This window comes from Lithobates pipiens, unplaced genomic scaffold (assembly GCF_037356315.1).
Source record: "Lithobates pipiens isolate NorthernLeopardFrog02 unplaced genomic scaffold, aLitPip1_a1.2 Scaffold_1, whole genome shotgun sequence".
Taxonomy (NCBI): domain Eukaryota; kingdom Metazoa; phylum Chordata; class Amphibia; order Anura; family Ranidae; genus Lithobates; species Lithobates pipiens.
Window position 1 is genome coordinate 141,889,213 of NW_027507685.1, and position 21,303 is coordinate 141,910,515.

At 43.3% G+C, this 21,303-nt stretch overlaps 1 protein-coding gene across 1 annotated transcript in view; it reads right to left on the reverse strand.

Annotated features, from left to right (window-relative positions):
- POMT1 (protein O-mannosyltransferase 1) overlaps nucleotides 1-21,303 on the reverse strand; it is a 133,433-nt gene that overhangs the window by 76,551 nt on the left and 35,579 nt on the right. The window contains exons 5-10 of the mRNA XM_077477944.1: nucleotides 13,718-13,864; nucleotides 12,418-12,529; nucleotides 10,786-10,851; nucleotides 10,613-10,706; nucleotides 10,382-10,537; nucleotides 9,283-9,413 (exon numbers count right to left, since the gene is read on the reverse strand). Coding sequence (XP_077334070.1) covers nucleotides 9,283-9,413; nucleotides 10,382-10,537; nucleotides 10,613-10,706; nucleotides 10,786-10,851; nucleotides 12,418-12,529; nucleotides 13,718-13,864 — 706 coding nt within the window. The remainder of the gene's footprint in view (nucleotides 1-9,282; nucleotides 9,414-10,381; nucleotides 10,538-10,612; nucleotides 10,707-10,785; nucleotides 10,852-12,417; nucleotides 12,530-13,717; nucleotides 13,865-21,303) is intronic.

Consider the following 21,303-nt stretch of genomic DNA (forward strand, 5'->3'; position numbering starts at 1 on the left):
TCCTGGGTCTCCGGCCATAGCATTTCATTTAATTTAAAATGTCGACGGATATTTTGCGCTGACACTGATGCTCCCTGAGCCTGCAGGGCAGCTTGAATTTCTTTGGAACTTGTTTGGGGCTGCTTATCCACCACCCGGACTATCCTTCGCTGCAACCTTTCATCAATTTTTCTCTTCTGTCCACGCCCAGAGAGATTAGCTACAGTGCCATGGGTTGCAAACTTCTTGATAACGTTGCGCACTGTGGATAAAGGCAAATCTAGATCTCTGGAGATGGACTTGTAACCTTGAGATTGTTGATATTTTTCCCCAATTTTGGTTCTCAAGTCCTTAGACAGTTCTCTTCTCCTCTTTTGATTGTCCATGCTTAGTGTGGCACACAGACACACAATGCAAAGACTAAGTGGACCTCTCTCCTTTTTATCTGCATTCAGGTGTGATTTTTATATTGCCCACATCTTTTACTTGCCCCAGGTGAGTTTAAAGAAGCATCACATGCTTGAAAATCTTATTTATCCACAATTTTGAAAGGGTGCCAAGAATTTTGACCAGCCCATTTTTTGAATTTTGTGTGACATTATGTCCAATTTGCTTTTTTGTTTTGTTCCAATACACACAAAGGGAATAAACATGTGTATATCAAAACATGTGTTACTGCAATACTTTTCTGTGAGAAATACTTGATTTTCTGGAAAAATTTCTGGGGTGTCAACACTGGTAGGAGGGATGGATTTTCCCTTCTGCAGATTCTTGGTTATCAACCACCAACTGAGGCTGCGGCGCACACTTGGAGACAGACACATTGGGAAATTTAGAGCTTGGACCTTCTTGTTCCAAGCCGATAGGATACTTTTTTGCAGCAGCCTCGAATGAAGCCATCATCTTTCCCAACAACCTCATGGAAAGTCAAATAGAAGGATTCTTCTTTGCATTATACTAAAATAGAAAAAAACTGTGCTAAACCCAAAGAAATATATCAGAAAAAAAGCAGCACACACTCAAAGTTCAAAAATTCAAGAGCAAAAAGAAAGTGTAGCGCTAATTACTACAAACAATATATCAAAGTACTCAATGTGCTCAGACAGTGACAATGTGTAAATAACAGCAGTATATGCAATGCTTATCATTAAGGAGAGTAGCGCCTATCCACACCAAACGTCATCTGATGAAAACGTCTCAGCAAAGTTCCAGAATGGCTCAGAACAATCCCATGGTGTAAAAAACAAAAGTCAAGGAACGCCAATAGTGCAGGTCAAAAATGATCTAAAACTTTATTCACATCTTAAAGTAAAACACATCTGACATAAAATGTGATCACATAAAAAGATTAAAAGCAATGTGGGAAGCATAAGATAAGTGTATCCCCACGCGTTTCAACACAATAGGTCATCGACTGGGGCATCTCTCTTTATGGGATTGTTCTGAGCCATTCTGGAACTTTGCTGAGACATATTCATCACATGACGTTTGATGTGGATAGGCGCTACTCTCCCTTATGGCTGCCTTGTAGCCTGGATCATCTGGCTCCATCCTCCCTATTTGCTAGTGGTTCTAGCACTTCAAGCCTGTATGATACATTGCCGTATGGTACTTGTATCCAACTTATCTGGTAAGAGTGTTTTATCTCTCCATCGGATTTCCACCTGTGAAGCTACCGAGATTGATTCAAGACTCACTCTGACTACAATTTTGGGCGATTGAGTTACTGATCACTTGATTGGACTATTCATTGTGTGGGATTTTCTGTTATATCGCCACAACTTTGGGCAATTGAATCACATATCACTTGATTGGACTATTCACTGTGTGGGACTTTTTATTTTAATATCATCGTGGGCTATCCCCTATACAGTTTATGCTCTACCAATCAACATCCGCCTGGAAGAAAATCACCTGGCTTTTAGGAAAAAACTCAAGACCTTCCTCTTTTAGCAGATGATCAAAGCTCGCCACAGCGCCTAGAGGCGATTCAGTTCGCATTGTGCGCTATATAAGTATTTCATTCATTCATTCAGTTTATGCATGTATATTTGTTTATATACGCCGATTTCTGATCTGGGATAAGCATTGCGTATACTGCTGTTATTTACACATTGTCACTGTCTGAGCACATTGACACTTCATTATTATTTTCTTTGCAGTAGTCACCATTTTATCATATCATCACTGCTTGAGTACTTTGATATATTGTTTGTAGTAATTAGCGCTACACTTTCTTTTTGCTCTTCTTCTTTGCCTTGACCACCTGAATCAGTTCCTTTATGGCACTGATCTTTGCCTGGGGCATGAATACCCTTTTCTGGGCTGTATCTATGATCAGATCCAAGTATTCTAATCTCTCTGATGGCTTTAAGGAGGATTTCTCTAGGTTGAGAACCCAACCTAGGTATTCCAGGTAATTGACTGTGGTGATTATACTTTGGTTGAAGCGGGCTACCGCCTGGTCCATCAAGAGTAGATCATCTAGGTAAGCTATAATAATTATACCTTGGGCCCTTAATATGGCTAGAGGAGGGGTCAGGACCTTTGTAAACACTGTAGGTGCAGTAGCTAGACCGAAAGGCAGAGCTACAAACTGAAAATGAAGATTCTACCTCGAAACGTAGATTTTTCTGGTGAGCGGGGAAAATAGGCACATGGAGGTATGCATCCTTGATGTCGATTGACGCCAGAAGTTCTTCCCCTTGTAGGATGGAGACTACTGTTCAGATTGACTCCATGCGAAAAGAGCGGACATTCAAAAACCAGTTTAGATCTTTGAGATCCAGAATGGGTCTGACATCCCCATTTGGTTTTGGAACCGTGAAAAGGTTTGAAACCCCAATCCCTGCTCTTCCATGGGGACCACTGAGAGCACTTTTTAAGACAAAAGATTGTCCAAGGCTTGAAAGAGAAACTTCTTTTTCTCTGGATCCCTGGGAATGTTTGATCTGAGAAAACGAGATGGGAATTTTTGGAACTCTAGTTCGTTACCCTAGAGTTATTGAGGAAGTCACCCATCTGTCTCGACACTCTTCCTGCCAGACCCTGGAGAACGGCAGAAGTCTTCTCCCCCACTCGAGTGAGCAGGGGCGCCCCTTCATTAGGAGGCTTTAGTATTTTGTCTTGTAGGTTTCCTCCCCCAGGACTTCTTTTGTCCCTGGGGCGGACCCTGAGGTTTACCTCTTGAATTTGACAGCGGGGGCTGTCGTGACTGCCTGGAGGCAGACGCCCCCAGTACTGGAGAAGGAGCTTGTTTAAATGAAATACGTTTACTCCTCTTCCTAACTGGCAAAAGGGTACTTTTTCCACTATAAATTTTTTGGATGTATTTATCAAAATCATCCCCAAACAGCCGTTCACTGTGAAAAGGAAAACTAGCCAGGAGCTTTTTGCACGCCGCTTCGGCTGACCAAATTTTCAGCCATAAGATTCTACGCATATGTACCAGCCCAAGCGAATGGCACGAGGCCTGGAGAATAGAATCTCTCATGGAGTCTATTGCAAAACATAATGCCCCTGGTAGCTCAGCTGAATCCTGGGCCTGCTGATCAGGAATAACCTTGAGCACCTGTTTAAACTGGTCTCTCAAGGATTGATATACACCAATTGCTGCCAGCGCAGGCTGAGTCACTGAACCTGCCAGAGAAAAAGTATTTTTTAATAGGAATTCCAACTTCTCAACCGTTGGATCCCTAAGCATTTGAGCATTGTCTAACGGACAAGTCAAACTTTATTCACAGAGGATATAGCAGCATCAATTGCTGGTATCTCCCACTTCTTAAGAGAATTTTTCCTCCATAGGATAAAGTGTTGAAAACTTATAAGGAGGAAAAAAATGCTCATCAGAATACATAAGCTTTTCCACCAATGAATGGACAGGAAAAGTATGCACAGTTTGAGGAGGCTTTAGCGAACCCAAACAAGAAGTGGGCTTATCAACCGACTCCGTTAAGGGTAGCATAAATGTGGAACGGACCATCTCAGTAAGAGATTGAATAAATACTAAGGTGGTAGTAACGGCGCTCACCTGTTATTAATTATACCTGCAGGGGACCCACCTGCTGTTACTTATGCCTATTCTTTGCAGGGGTATATATCAAATTAAAAGTGTAACAAAAATGAAACTTTGTGCATTAGGTGCTTTAGTGACAATATCTCTCATAAAGATTGTAAAAAATTTATGAGAAAAACAAATAAATAAATTTGTAACTCTCTAGCAGTATGAAACATGCAAAAAGATGCTATAAAAAAAACCCTAACACACATTTTAGAAACTACAATCCTCTTATTGCGATGTTAAAAGTGCTTGTATAAGTTTGTGCAAAACATACAATAGAAAGTGCTACGTGCTTAAGAAAGTGCCATAGTAACAATATCAGCTGTGAAAAAAGTGCCACGTGCTTCTAAAAGTGCCACAATATGTAAATTCAGTCCTTTATGCTTATAAAATCGCTAAATGGAAGCATGCGATTTATTGCACTTTTAAAGTTGATGTAAAAAATCCAACGGCAGAAAAACAATAATACTCCAATTAGAAAGTTCTGCTGAAACAAAAAGTGACAGTGTGCTTCAAAATTAAGTGGATTCCTGGATTGCAACCAGTGCGATTTCCGTGTAAAAGACAATTGGCCGCACTCACCAGCTCCCTCTCCCCATAAGGGGTTAATGTGCCTTCACAGTGTGAGCCCCTGTGTCGCTTTGCAGAGCTGATCCGGTTACCATCCAGTAATTTTCCAGTGATTTTTCCTCATTGAAAGCAAAATAGGGCAGACATAGTGTAATCCAGTTTTCAATCACGTTTTATTAAATGTATAAAATGTTACTCACACAGTGGAAGAAAAAAATGCGTCTCTGTACATATGCAAGTCACAACGTTTTTTGAATCCACCGCCGCCGCCGCTATACAAGAGTGTATTCACCTTAGGCCACACCCTACGCGTTTCGTCATTGGACGTCGTCTGGATAGCAGTAAGAGATTGCACCATCAATCTTTCAGATTGTGAAGCTGATCCTTCTGCATTTGACCCCTCAGAAGAGGAGTCATCAGCCTCTACACGGTCCCCTGAGAGAAATTCATCTTCTCCTGACCCTAGTTCCTCAGTTTGAGGGTCCTGGGTAATGGGCGGGGACCTGTTGCGGTATGCCCCACACTGGGAATGCGATTAAAGCTGCTAACCTTTCTTCCAAACCTATCATGGCTGTGGAAAAATCTTCTTCAGTAATATAGATAGGGACTGCAGTGTTGGAAACAGTTGCAACATTTGCCAGCTCTGATGGCTCATTCTGAACAGCCACCTCAGATCGCTCAGGGGAGGATGCCATTGCAGAGATGAGTTTAGGCTTTTTCGAGCTTGAGGGAGTCCCTTTTGAGCCCTGTTTTGGGGTGATTCTACCTCCCCTTCTGACCATAGCCCAATGCACAAAATGCAGAGGTACTACCAGAAAAAATGGCACCCACTGCTTGAGTAAATAGTCCAGCAACTGCCACTGCTATTAGTGCTCAGCCTGCCGCTTTGGTAAATGTGCCAAGGGAATGCCTGTGTCACCACTTACATGCCCTCTTTTTTCTCTTGTGTCCCTCCGACAGCTTGCAGTCAGCAAAATGGATCTTTTAGTGTACTCCTGCGCTGGACGTTGCTGCATGCCAATGCTGCACTAAGCCCCACCCCCTCCATATTTCCACTGCGCCCCCTCCTCCTCTTTTCAGAAAAAGCATTTTTTCTGTGCGAACGCAGGCCTCCAAGCTGACGGGATTGGCGTGTGTGTGTGTGGGCATCAAGGGGGAGAGCTGACAAAACCGACGTGCAGAGGCAGTGGGGAACTGTGCATCCACTGATCGTTCTGGCTCCCCCTCAATCGAGGGAGAGCTTCTGTCCAGGTAGGGGGTGTTTTTGGAAAAAAATCCCCCCCCATCTTACCGAAGGCCTGGGACTGCTAGCTGGAGGGAAGTCTGCCGTTTCTGCTGAGACAGAGTGATCTAAGGAAAGCGTGACAAGGTACGTGCTCTATACAGCCCCCAGTGGTGACTTTTAGGCATGACAACATTTACTTTTAAAGGAGACATTCAAAAGAGAATTTAAAATTCTCCACTTACCTTTCCTGCTACCATTCAATTTAGCCTAAAAAGGCACTTTGAATGGATTTGGTCACATAGCTTGCCCCAGCAAGGAATATTCCAGAATGATCAGTGGAATATTCCAGCGGAGCTCACCATAGCACATCTTTACTCGTGACCAACACATAAGACACTGGCAAAAAAACTGAGGTACTCCTAGTAGTGGGAGGGGTTATATAGGGAGTGGACTTCCTGTCTTAGGGTATGCCAGCGTCCATCACCTGAAGGTGGCCTATAACCCACATGGTAACTACTATGGCTCTGTGTCCCGTGATGTACGATAAAGAAAATAAAGGATTTTTAATAGAGAAATTTTGTCTTACTGAAAAGTATGTCAATGTACAGTATAGTATGCACTTAATACTTTGTAGGGAGGATTTACTGCATCAATGCGGTGTGGCATGGAGGTGATCAGCCTGCGGTACTGCTGAGGTGTTATGGAAGCCCAGGTTGCATTGATAGCGGCCTTCAACTCGCCTGCATTGTTGGGTCTGGTGTCTCCCATCTTCCTCTTGACAATACCCCACAGATTCTCTATGAGGTTTAGGGCAGGCGAGTTTGCTGGCCAATCAAGCACAGTGATACCATGATCATTAAACCAGATATTGGTACTTTTGGCAGTGTGGTCAGGTGCCACATCCTGCTGAAAAATTAAATCAGCATTTCGCTAAAGCTAGTCAGCAGAAGGAAGCATGAAATGCTCTAGAATTTCCTGGTAGAGGGCTGCGCTGACTTGAAAAAACACAGTGGACCAACACCAGCAGATGACATGGCTCCTCAAATCATCACTTGGATTTTGTGCCTCTCCACTCTTCCTCCAGACTCTGTGACCTGGATTTCCAAATGGAATGCTTTTATGCAGAAAGGGGACTTTCGACTACTGCGCAACAGTCCAAACCTTTCTCTTCTTAGCCCAAGTATGACGCTTCTGATATTGTCTCTGGTTCAGAAGTGGCTTGGCACAAAGTATGTGACAGTTGTAGCCCATGTCCTGGATACGTGTGTGAGTGATGACTCTTGAAGCACTTACACCAGCGGTAGTCCACTCCTTGTGAATCTCCTCCAAACTCTTGAATGGCTTTTGCATCACAATCATCTCAAGGCTGCAGTTATCCCTGTTGCCTTACACCTTTTTCCTTCCACTCAACTTTCCATTTTTATGCTTGGATACAACACTCTGAACAGCCAACTTCTTTAGCAATGACCTTTTGTGACTTAACCTCCTTGTGGAGGGTGTCAATGACTGCCTTTTGGACTACTGTCAAGTCAGCTGTCTTCCCCATGATTGTGTAATCTATTGAACCAGACAGAGACCATTTAAAGGCTCAGGAAACCTTTAGAGCCCTTTCACACTGAGCTGCATCGGGCGTTAGCGGTAAGGCGGTGCTAGCTTTAGCAGTGCCTTAACATCGTCTTAGAGTTACTTTTCGGCCGAAAAGCAGCGCTGCCCATTCATTTCAATGGGCAGGGGCGGTGTATATACCACTCCTCCACCGCCCCAAATACGCTGCTTGCAGGACTTTTTCTAACAGCCTGCAAACGCACCGCTCCAGTGTGAAAGCACTCAGGTTCGCAAACTGGGGCTGCAGGGGTGCTGTTTTTCAGGCGCTATTTTTAGCCCAAAAGAGCCTGAAAAAAGACCCAGTGTGAAAGGGGTCTTACAGGTGTTTTAAGTTAATTAGCCTTTTAGAGTGTGACACCATGAGTCTACAATATTGAACTTTTTCAAAATATTTGAATTTTCTGAAATACTGAATTTGGGGTTTTCACTAGCTGTGAGCCATAATCATCAAAATTTAAAGAAAGAAATGCTTGAAATATATCACTCTGTGTGTAATTAGTCTATATAGGAGTTTCACTTTTTGAAATGAATTTCTAAAATAAAATTAACTTTTTGATGATATTCCAATTTATTTGAGATGGGCCTGGATTTGTCTGCTTCTGCTTCTAAGGTCTCCTATATGGAATGGGTGTCGAACCCTCAGACTAAATGCCATAGCTTGCATGTTTTTGTTTTTTAAAGGATAGCCAAAATTGCTGCAGGTCAGGCCACTTGCAACCAAGAATGTCATTGATGCCCTGACCTCCACAGTATGGGCAGTTTTAACTCCATGTGATAAAATTCTAATCAGTGCAATCATCCACTCAATTATTCGTGTGGAATGTCACCTAACTTATATTAGCCTAACACCCTAGGCTGAGACTGCTGCTAACACTTTCTTGAGTGTGTCCACCAAACTCTCCTCAAACATAAGTGCAAAGTCTAAGTGCAGCACAATCACATATTACAAAGTGAACCAATTGTAATATCAAATGTGATAAAAACAGTGTAAAAAGTCCCATGCATAGAACTCCATCACTTTACATATAAAGTGACAGTTCATATAGTTTCCAACAATGTGTGCAGTGCTCACCATATCTGAATAAAGTGCAGTGCTCACCTCAAATATCTGACTCCACTACAGAGTCATCATGGCCTTAGTGAACTCAACTCTTGATGGTACTGCAACACTCCTCCTGCTCCTGTCTTTTAATCACGCTACTTGACTTTTTTATTCACGATCATCATTATGTCAAATAAAAAAAATAGAAAAGACCATAGTGCTCTCTTTCCAAATGTTTATTAAAACCGAACAGGGGATTAAAAGCACTCACAGGGATATATGAAAAACTAGAATATCGTCAGCTCACCGTGCTGATACAAATGGCTGGTTTTGACGTCACGGGCTTCGGCTCCTCCCACACATACATGTTCCACTCTCCTATTGGGCTTCTTCAGCAGTTCTATGCATGGGACTACACTGTTTTTATTATAATTGGTATTACAGTTGGTTCACGTTGTTTGTAATATGTGATTGTGCTGCAATTAGACTTTGCATTTCAGTTTTATCCTCTGTCTCCTATGCAAATACATCTTAGATTGTAAGCTCCAATGAGCGGGGCCCTCTGATTCCTTCTGTATTAAATTGTATTGTTGCTGTACTGTCTGCCTTCACATTGTTAAAAAAAAAGTTATATATGTTATATATATATATATATATATATATATATATATATATATATATATATATATATATATATATATATATATATATATATATATATATATATATATATATACACATATACATATACACATACACACACACACACACCCTGTATAATATTAATAATAATATACTCACATTACTGGATAAGTGTGCTTGTGTGAGTGCAGCCAGCAAGGCACTGGTTTACCAAAGGCGTTCCGAAGGGTGATCTGGGAGCCAAATGCTACCTCTAGTGGCTGCCCCTGGGTAATCCGTGACAGACCTCCCTGGAAACCAGAAATTAACAGGATTAACAATTTAGAAATAATGTCTATAAACATACTGCATGTCATCAAAAGGCAGAATGGCTTCACATTAGAACCTCAAATGTTAAAGTGTCTTCACACTAGATAATTAGGGGTGCATTTACAAAACAAAATCTGCATAGCAATTCCCCCAGTGAAAGTGCATGTACATTTGTTCTGTGCAAATGGGTGCTGGTCAACTGAGTTGGAACAAACAAATACTGCAATTGGCCACTAGATGGCGGGAAGTATCATAGGAAATTACAGTTGTCAAAGGAACAGGAAAAACGGACAGTAATAATAACCTGACAGGAGGTTCTAACCCCTCCCCATTTTGCTTAAAAAAGGTTTGCTTTGGTCAGTGTTCCAACTGGGGAGATTTTACCATGCTCCCAGTCAGGAAGTTAGGGTAAAAAGCACTCCAATGGGCACACAGACTACAAACAAAAAAAACTGAAATAGGTTCTAACTCTTCCCCAGTCTGTCCTAAAAGGACAAAAAAATGAAGTTTGGAGTTGATTTTTAAATGTCTGCTTTTACCTCTTGAACCTTAGATATTAGCAGGCCATCATTGAAGCACCACAAGAAATAGTGAGCCATTGCTTTTTTCACATACTTATGGTATACAGCAGCCTTTTTATACCCTTTTCAAATGGAAGAACCCTTGAAGTAACTTTCAGGTCACAGGGAACCCCTGTCAATACTTACTAGATCTACAAGCTCACTGTACAATTGAGTGGTGGTCAGTAGGAAGAATACTACTTACATTGCTGGTCTTTGGGAAGAATGCTCCCCTTACAGATAGAAAGATCTGATGGCAGTGGCTATATATCTGAGAGGCAGAAATTGTTCATTGTTCCAGGAACCCCTAGCAAACTCTGGAAGAACCCTAGAATTCCACAGAACCCTGGTTGGGAAAGGCTGGTCTAGAATTGTAAATCAACATCTACCTCCAGACTAGCTTGGAATGCACTGCTCATAATGTGATCATGGGGCCCGGAGTGAGTCAGTATGGATAGGTGTATAAAGAAAGTTCCCAGGTAAAGAGCTGCAGGTACAAGCAGAAGAGCCAGGCAGCGTGCTCCCAAGTGAAACGCCACTGACATCTGCAAGAGAGAGAGCAGAGATGAAAAAGGAATTGCTGGTCACACAGTCACTACGCTGATAAGACAAGTACATACATTGGAGAGTTTGCGGTCACCAATCAGTTGCCAGCTATGGACTCCAGCTATCCCAAGAATCAGAAGATAAGTGAAGAGACCCATGTATTTCACCCTAAGAGCAGGAGATGAGTGTTAGAGGAGGATCATACAAGGGAAAAGTATGAGAAAGGTAAACTCAAAATACAACCTACCCCACAGCAAATGAGCAGGAAACACCAGTCAAAACCAGCCAGAACCACCAGGACAGGGAAAACGGACTGGAAAGAGGAAAACACCATTATAATTTATCTATGCATCCTACGGTCTCAGCTATTTAAAGTATACCTAAATCCAATCGCTACGTTACTGTCATTGCTAAAGTTGTTTTGGGGGCTCGATTACACTAGCAAGCAGGTGTCAAACTGGTCGCCCTCCAACTGCTGTGGAACTACAAGTCCCATGAGGCATTGCAAGGCTGACCGTTACAAGTATGACGTCCACAGACAGAGGCACGATGGGACTTGTAGTTCCACAACCGCTGGAGGGCTACTGGGTTGTCACCCCTGCAGCAATAAGGACTGCTGCTGTTCTGAAGGCGATCCACTCTCAGATCTCATTTCAGAGGCATTTTCGGGACATGAGGTGGCGATAGGTCGCCTCCAAGCACCTGATTTATCGCATGCAATACATAGTCATTAAAATTGGAAAATAAAGTTGCAAAACATGCAGGGAATCCAGGAAGTTGTGGAAAGAGATGGCAGCAGATAGGCAGCACTCACAACATGAAAGGAGAAGAATAAGAATAAAAGAAAACAAACATTCATACTCACCTCTATGGCTGCATTTGTCACCCACTGGCTATCAGCCCAAGAACTGAGCAATCACATGACCACTGGTCGCTGAGTTATTGGTCAGCTGTGAGTAGAGAGCGGTGACTGTCAGTCACCGCTCTCAGCTCTGCCCCTCTAGCATTCACTGGAGCACCAGGCTGGGGAGAGGGTGGGAGGAGCTGACTTGAGCTCTTAGTGGCACCCTGAGAGGCTGAGCCAGCTGCCAATCAGGCATCTGTGTGGATTCTGACATTATTGTCAGGATCCTTACAGAGCCTGGAGCGACTCTGATGTCAGCCGACAATGGGTTTTAGCCTCCTGGCGGCCGATTCTGGTTCATATGAGTGCAAAAGTAAGTGCACCTCTGTGCCCAAGAAGACCAGAAGGGACCAAAAAAGCTTTGGCAATACTTATCTTTTAAGTAAGCTTTTATTAGATTATCAAAAATAACTAATGATGGTATTGAGATAACAATGCTGCTGTTATAAAATGAAAGTGTATGCTATGGTCAATAGTACTCCTTCAAATGGTTTGTCCTAACCCTCTTACTACCACTTTCGCTAGACAACTTGGTCAGGTAAAGCACAACTTGACTTTCCAGGGGAAAAAAATAAAAATAGCAAATTAAAGTCATATTGTAATTGAATGTTAAAAAAAGGCCGTTCGTTTTCAATCTGCAGCACTTTAATTTTCTGTATAATGCAATGCAATATGACAACCTGGAGGCGTTCTGTAGAAGGAATGCATTAAGGTGAAAAAATGTTCAGGCTTTAGAACCACTTCAAGGTAAAAATTTGAATAAATGATGACAACTATGACTTGGTAAGCTTCAATATAAAAAAAAATTTTTTTTTGGTTTTATGACACTTTAATTTCTTCATAATGCCTATAGAAACAGATGAATGAGGACTTGTTTTAAATTGCGTTTACTGTTCAGATTATATAAAACACTTGAGTGTGTATGATCTGGGATCAGGTTCACTTTAAGGTAGGTAGGTATCTTCTTGTGCTCACCTGATATGCTGGTAACTCTGAAACTTGAGGTATGACAGGAAGGTCAGAAGAATGAAGAAGATGAGGACAGGTTCCAGCAGGATCAGCCGTGACTGGGCGATTAGAGCATTTTCTAGAACACAGCATAAGGAAACATTTTTAAATTCCTGCACATTTACCTGTCAGATTAAAGTGCTTCTCTGTACAGAAATTGGACTGCGGTCCTCAACCACACGCTTAGGATTCCAACTTCTATATGTTCCAAGGACCATGCTTGGAGTCTTAGCCTTATCTGCTAGCTAACTTGTCCCTGCCTCTACACTTCTGTTTTTATAAGCTACAGTACGTCAGATAATCAGAGAACACATAAAATAAGTGGAAAGGATAGTCAATATGGTGCTAAATACGTGTACACTGGGTTGGATCAAACTAAATGAACTGAGAGGATAGTTTGGGTGGATAGTGCACAGGAAGAGTCCTTTGATTTCGTAATGGATCCAAAACCAGCACACTCGATGCAGTGTTTCTGGAAGACTGAAGACATCTATCTATAGGGTAAACAAGCTAACAAAGCAGAGTGCACAGACCATGTGTATCCGGTAATATCACATTTATTGGAAAAAGACAACTCACATTTAGTAAAATCCAAAAGCTTGTCATAGTTCTCAGATGGCTTTCACAACCGAGAGAGATGCCTGGAGGGCTGTCAGTATGGATACCCTGGTAGGATGTTTCCTGTAGTCAGAGAGACAGCAAGGGGGTGCCAGATAGAAGAATTAGGGGGTGTGGCTATGCTGCCTTTAACATCAGTTCTGGTTTCATTACTTCCTTTCACCACCTGCGCATCACAGAGCCCACGTGCTGCTTCCTGCTACCTCCGGAGGCTGCCTGGTTACTCTGGCTACCAAACTCCATCCACAAAGCGGCAGGGCTCTCCTGGAATCCTAGCCAGATATCTGCAACAAGCTGCAGGAGTACCTATGACTAGCACCTTAGCATACCATTCATGTGCATGCCTATTTGAAGCGAGTTGCCAGTTTTGTGAGCGGTTTCCATTCTTCTAGCTTACTGCACTTAGTCTGGTGCCCCCTTACTCTCATTCTGACTACAGGAAACATCAGGACCATTACCAGGGTATCCATACTGGCAGCACTCTAGGCATCTGTCCCAATTGTGAAAGCCATCTGAGAACTATGACCAGCTTTTTGGATTTTACTAAAGGTGTGATGTTAATTGTCTTTTACCAATAAATGTTGTGTTACCTGCTACTCTGTTCACATAAAATAAATGTACAGATCATTAAAATAAAAGTAAAGCCCACCAAACAAAACCAAAAGAGCAGCTATTAGTCCCGCCAGCGTAGAGAATCCAAGCTCCAGTACTATCTGATAGGCCAGCGGAACACACAATCCTCCGGACACAGCTGGCAGTAGGCGAAGGGCCCAAACAGGGACATTGCTACCATATTCTGCAAGAAAACAGTAAAAACACATCAGTGCAGTATACAGATGCTACAGAACAGAAGAGAAAAAATTGTCAGGTTTATAAAGAAACTATTATGGTGTTGTTTTGTTATTTAAACAGTTTTCCCTCTGCTATAGGTTTTACCAACGTATAGAACATCGTTATTTTACAAAGAATTTAATAGAGGGGGCTTGCCATGACACAGGATTTGCAGTGTTTTATAGGTTCTAATTAGAAAGCATGGCAGAAGCTGCTTTCTTTCAGTAGAAATGCAGACAGACTTTAATTTCATGGTACTAGTCAGCAAAACAGGAAGTGAGTTGAAATCTTCTCATAGGCGGCAGCTATTAATTCTTAGTGTGGTCCTAAGATGGCACCCAAACGCAGCGGCATTTATTGGTAGAACAGCTGCCTGTCAGTTGTACTGTAACCTTGGTTCAGCAGTAAATACCCAAGCCAAATCACTTCTGGACTTGCGATCACACTACACAGCATTTACCAACAGCATTAAAATACAATACATTTGTTGTTAGGAAAATTTTGAAATCTAACCACTTGACAACTGGGCACTTAAACCCCCCTCCTGCCCAGACCACTTTTCAGATTTCAGCGCTCTCACACTTTGAATGACAATTACTCAGTCATGTAATACTGTACCCAAATTAATTTTTTGTTCTTTTTTTCCCCACAAATAGAGCTTTCTTTTGGTGGCATTTGATCACCTCTGGGTTCTTTATTCTTTGCGCTATAAATGAAAAAAGACCGAAAATTTTGGGGAAAAAAACGCATTTTTCTTTGTTTCTGTGATAAAATTTTGCAAATTATACATTTTTCTTCAGAAAATTTTGCCTACAAATTATACTGCTACATATCTTTGGTAAAAAATAACCCATATTAGTGAATATTTGGTCTTTGTGAAAGTTAGAGAGTCTACAAGCTGTGGTGCAAATCATACAAAATTGATCACACCTGATGTACTGGTGGTCTATCTCATTTCTTGAGACCCGAACAAGCCAGGAAAGTACAAATACCCCCCAAATGACCCCTTTTTTGAAAGTAGACATTCCAAGGTATTTAGTAAGAGGCATGGTGAGCTTTTTGATGTTGTAATTTTTTTCCACAATTCTTTGCAAAATGACGATTTTTTTTTCCCCACAAAATGATCGTTGTAATAGGTTATTTCTCTCACATGGCATCTGTATACCACAAATGACACACCAAAATTAATTCTGCTACTCCTCCTGAGTATTACGATGCCACGTGTGGGACTTTTCCACAGCCTAGCCACTTAGAGAGGCCCAACATGCAGGGAGCGCCATCAGGTGTTCTAGGAGCATAAATTACACATCTAACTTGTTGACTACCTATTACACTTTTGAAGGCCCTGGAGCACCAGGACAATGACACGTAGCACTGATAACAGATGGCACCGAAACGTGGCACTGATGACACGTGACACTAATGACAGATGGCACTGATGACACGTGACACTGACAGGTGGCACTGATGACAGTTGACACTATGTGGCACTGATGACAGATGGCACTGACAGGTGGCAGTGGGGGCAGATGGGCACTTTTTTTTTCCCCACTAACCGCTCCTTCTCTGACTAAGCCGTTCGCTCTCCCTCCTCACACACTGTCTCTGTGTGAGGAAGTAGAGCTGGCAATGAAAGATGATCTCATATGTTTACATATGAGACCATCTCTCATTGGAAACGCTGATCGCACTGTAAACGGCCCCTGTGATTGGCCATTTACAGCGATCTGTGACTGGCTGTGTCCAAGGGACACAGCCAGCACAGAACTTCCCTGATGTGCGCTCGCGGGAGCGCGCATTGCGGAAGTAAACAGGAGGTCGTCCAGGGATGCCCTCCCGGCAATTGGCGTCCGCACTGTAGCCGTCTTTCGGCTATAGCGCGGGCGTGAAGTAGTTAAAAATGAATATTCTTGAGTAAACCAAAAAGTTTATAAACAGGCATATTAATTAGACCTGGTACACAGGACTTTACCAACCCCTAGGTGTAATTTTTCTTAGTTTGGCAAGAAATTTCCACACACAGTGAGGGGAAGTTACGAAGACTGGAGCAGCCAGAAGCTAGAGCAGGTGTTCATGGCAACCAGTTAGCTTCTAGCTTTTCCATTCAAAGCTTAAAGTGTAACTTTAGTCACAAAATTAGAGTAGACCTATAGGCAAAACTTCCCCCCCCCCCCCATTATGGATGGGGCAAGGGGGGGTTATAACATGTCAGATTTTTTTTCCGCCATCCCATAGCCAAATAGGAAGCGAGAGGAAATCCCTGAAAACTAAGAGAGACAGAATAATAATAAAAATATCCAGAAAAATGCATTTAAAAAAAAAAAGTTATAAATTGATTTGCATTTTAATGAGTAAAATAAGTATTTGATCCCTCAATCAGCAAGATTTCTGGCTCCCAGGTGTCTTTTATATACAGTGCCTTGCGAAAATATTCAGCCCCCTTGAACTTTCCAACCTTTTGCCACATTTCAGGCTTCAAAACAAAGATATAACATTTTTATTTTTTGTGAAGAATCACCAACAAGTGGGACACAATTGTGAAGTGGAACGAAATCTATTGGATTTTTGAAACTTTTTTAACTAATAAAAAAATGAAAAGTGGGGCGTGCAAAATTATTCGGCCCCCTTGCGTTAATACTTTGTAGAGCCACCTTTTGCTGCGATTACAGCTGCAAGTCGCTTGGGGTATGTCTCTATCGAGAGACTGAAATTCTTGCCCATTCTTCCTTACAAAACAGCTCGAGCTCAGTGAGGTTGGATGGAGAGCCTTTGTGAACAGCAGTTTTCAGCTCTTTCCACAGATTCTCGATTAGATTCAGGTCTGGACTTTGACTTGGCCATTCTAACACCTGCATAAGTTTATTTGTGAACCATTCCTTTGTAGATTTTGCTTTATGTTTGGGATCATTGTCTTGTTGGAAGATAAATCTCCATCCCAGTTTCAGGTCTTTTGCAGACTCCAACAGGCTTTCATCCAGAATGGTCCTGTATTTGGCTGCATCCACCTTCCCCTCAATTTTAACCATCTTCCCTGTCCCTGCTGAATAAAAGCAGGCCCAAACCATGATGCTGCCACCACCATGTTTGACAGTGGGGATGGTGTGTTGAGGGTGATGAGCTGTGTTGCTTTTACGCCAAACATATCATTTTGCATTGTGGGCAAAAAGTTTGATTTTGGTTTCATCTGACCAGAGCACCTTCTTCCACATGTTTGGTGCGTCTCCCAGGTGGCTTGTGGCAAACTTTAGACAAGACTTTTTATGGATATCTTTGAGAAATGGCTTTCTTCTTGCCACTCTTCCATAAAGGCCAGATTTGTGCAGTGTATGACTGATTGTTGTCCTATGTTCTCTGCAGTTCATCCAGAGTGATTATGGGCCTCTTGGCTGCATCTCTGATCAGTCTTCTCCTTGTCTGAGCTGAAAGTTTAGAGGGACGGCCAGGTCTTGGTAGATTTGCAGTGGTCTGATACTCCTTCCATTTCAAAATGATCACTTGCACAGTGCTCCTTGGGATGTTTAAAGCTTGGAAAAAAAATTTGTATCCAAATCCGGCTTTAAACTTCTCCACAACAGTATTACGGACCTGCCTGGTGTGTTCCTTGGTCTTCATGATGCTCTCTGCGCTTTCAACAGAACCCTGAGACTATCACAGAGCAGGTGCATTTATACAGAGACTTGATTACACACAGGTGGATTCTATTTATCACCATCAGTCATTTAGGACAACATTGGATCATTCAGAGATCCTCGCTGAACTTCTGGAGTGAGTTTGCTGCACTGAAAGTAAAGGGGCCGAATAATTTTGCACACACCACTTTTCAGTTTTTTATTTGCTAAAAAAGTTTAAAATATCCAATAGATTTCGTTCCACTCCACAATTGTGTCCCACTTGGTGATTCTTCACAAAAAATTACAATTTTATATCTTTATGTTTGAAGCCTGAAATGTGGCAAAAGGTTGAAAAGTTCAAGGGGGCCGAATACTTTCCCAAGGCACTGTAGGTAACAAACAGATTAGGAGCACACTCTAAAGCCCCATACACACTATTAGATTTTCTGCAGATTTTTGTTATCAGATTTACCAAAATCATATAAAATGAGGTCAAACCTTAGGAGTTTCAATTTGTATACAATCAGGCAGGCCCTTTCACTACATGGTTTTAGTAAATCTAAAGACAACAATGAGCAGAAAATCTAATAGTGTGTATGGAGGTTTAGACCCCTTTCACACGGAGGCAGTTTTCAGGCGTTTTAGCGCAAGAAATAGCACCTAAAAACTGCCTCCCATTCATTGCAATGGGTGCTTTCACACCCAGGTGGTGTTGTCAGAGAACTCGTACAGCAAGTGCTCGTTCCTATGCAGCAGCTGCCAATCCCCGTTCAGTAAATGCTAATGCGCATGTGTGGAGCCACAGACCAAGACAGGCAAGGATTGGAATGGGCATGCGCAATGGCTCATCCAGACTAGCATGTGCTAGTGTGCGGATGCACGCATCCACAAATTCTGCAGCACTATTTAAATGGAGAGTCTGCCTGGCTTCAGTGCTGGATTGTCTTCAGCTTGGTTCCTGTGTTCCTGACTATTATTCATATCTGCTGACATTGGATCATCCCTGCCTGTTTATCTGCCTCTTGCCTATATTACTGACCCCGGCTTGGACTTATGATTACGGGGATCGGTCTCTTGATCAGATACCCCACTGCCAGCACGTTAGCGACTCCTGCCTGTTCCCGACATTCTGGCATCTGCCTGGCTCCCAATGAACAAGACTCGTGACCAGCTTCCACTCCACCATGGCAAGGGCTCCTGTGTCTTCAACATTCGCTCCCACATCTGCAAGGTGCCTGCACCTTTCCACTGTCCTAGCAGTCCCTGTCTCCACTACCAGGGGTGCTTGGACAGGAATTGTGCAAGAGGCCACCCTCATCATCTGGGGCTCCACTGTAAGGTACATGACAAGTGCAGTTTAAACAGTGGTGCTTTCCTGCAAACGCATGGGCAGCCCCAGTGTGAAAGGGCTCTTAAAGGGAGTGCTCCTAATCTCTGCTTGTTAGCTATACAAAAATAGGATTTTTGTACTTGCAGTAAAATCCTTTTCTCCCATGTTCATTGACGGACACAACTCCATTAAATCTTAAACGTAGGGTTATTACACCACCTTCAGGAGAGGACTAGGCAGAACATGTAATACATGTGAAAACAACAGAACTGCACAGTTCCGCCCAGGGGGTGGTCCCTCTGGCTGTAACCCCTCAGCCTGCTTCCTGCAGCTTAGTAAGTCAACAAGCAGTATAACGTAAAATAATAGGAGGGTGGGTGCTGTGTACGTCAATGTACTTCAGAGAAAAGGATTTTACGGCGAGTACAAAAATCCTATTTTGTCTTTCATTCATTGATGGACACAGCTCCATTAAATCTTGACCGTAGGGATGTCCCCAAGCAGTGTCAGAACGAGGGGTGGAAACGGCAAACATAAGTTCACCCACAGCCAGAGGCGCTCCTCAACGGAGGAGTTGCCATCTGAAACAACCGCATCAGAACTTGCAGCTAACGTATGCATCAGAATGTGTTTACAACCAAAATGTAACTTTATCTTACAAGAAAAAACAAAAAAGTGTAAATTGCAACGATTACACGGCCGTCTGCAAAACTTTGTGGCCAAAGCAAGCATCTGAAGATGCGCTCACATCAACTTTGTAGAACTTTGTGAAAGTGTGAACGGACGACCAAGTCGCCACCTTACACACCTGGGAGACAGACGCTTGATGTCGGAAAGCCCAGGAGGTCCCAATTGCGCTGGTGGAATGGGTCGTGACAGGAAAGGGGGGCACCTGCCCCTTCAAGGTGTAAGCCTGGACCATGATCTCTCTGAACCACTGTGAAATGGTGGTTGACGAGACTGACGGCCCTTTTTTTGGACCAGCCACCAAAACGAACAGGGAATCTGACTTCCGGAAGGGAGCAATGGCAGACAGATATACCCTTAGGGCCCGGACCACGTCCAAGGAATGGAGGGCCATCTCCTTAGGATGTGTCGGCTTAGGACACAGGGATGTTAACACAATGTCCTCATTGAGATGGAAATCCGAAACCACCTTTGGAAGAAAGGAAGTTGCGGATGCAACACCACCTTATCCTTGTGGAAAACCAGGTAGGGTGACTTGCAAGACAAGGCCGCCAACTTAGAAACCCTCCTGGCAGATGAAATAGCCACTAGAAAGACCACTTTCTGAGAAAGAGACAACAAGGAAATTTCCCGGATGTTCTCAAACGGCGGTTTCTGAAGCGCCGATAGCACAAGGTTCAGATCCCACGAAGGTAGGGGAGGTCGAACCGAAGGGACTACATGTCGAACCCCTTGCACAAAAGGTGCTTACCAATGAGTGAGATGCTAGGGGACGTTGGGGGAAAAAAAAAAACACAAAAGACAGCCAAGGCTGATATCTGGCCCTTGATGGTGCTTAAGGCCAGTTTCTGGTCCACTCCTCACTGTAAGAACAGCAAGATCCTGGAAACTGAATTGGTGTGCGGGCGCCACCCCATCTCCTCACACATGGAGATATAAGCCTTCCATGTACGATGGTATATCTTCAGAGAAGAAGATTTTAGTGCCCTCAGCATAGTGGAGATTACTGAGTCTGACCGAGCTCAGTTCCTTAGCACCTGGCTTTCAACAGCCATATCGCTAAAACCATCAACGGTAAAGCAGGATGGAGTATTGGACCTTGCAATAGGAGGTCTTCTCGCATCGGCAACCGCCACCAGGCGTACTAGGTCGGCGTACCAAGGATGCCGAGTCCAATGCAGGGCGATCAGTATCACTGGAATCCCCTCCACTCATCTGACACATCCACCCAAGGATCCCTGGTCCTCGACACGAACCTCCGCACCTTTCAATTGAGCCAAGAGGCCAGGAGATCCTCATTTGGTGTGCCCCACCGCAGGCAAACATGCCTGAACACCTCTGGATGCAACGACCATTCTCCTGGGTCCAGCATCTGGTGACTTAAGTAGTCCGCCTGCCAGTTTTCTACTCCCGGGATGTATAGGGCCGGTACATGACGCTCTGCCCACCGGAGGATGTGAGCGACCTCTCGTGCTGCAGCTGAGCGCCTTGTTCTTCCTTGATGGTTGACATATGCCACTGCCATGGTGTTGTCTGACTGGATCCTGATCGGACGCCCTCTTAGCCTCATTGATCATGTGGAGAGACATAGCCTGATTGCTTGAAGCTTAAGCACATTGATCGGTAACTGGGATTCCTCCCACGACTCAGGGTGCTGATGCCAGGCCAAAGGGGAGAGCCACAAACTGGTAGTGCTCTTCCCCCACTGCAAATCGCTGAAACCTCTGATGCCTGAGGCATATGAGTATATGCAAGCATGCGTCCTGGATGTCCAGA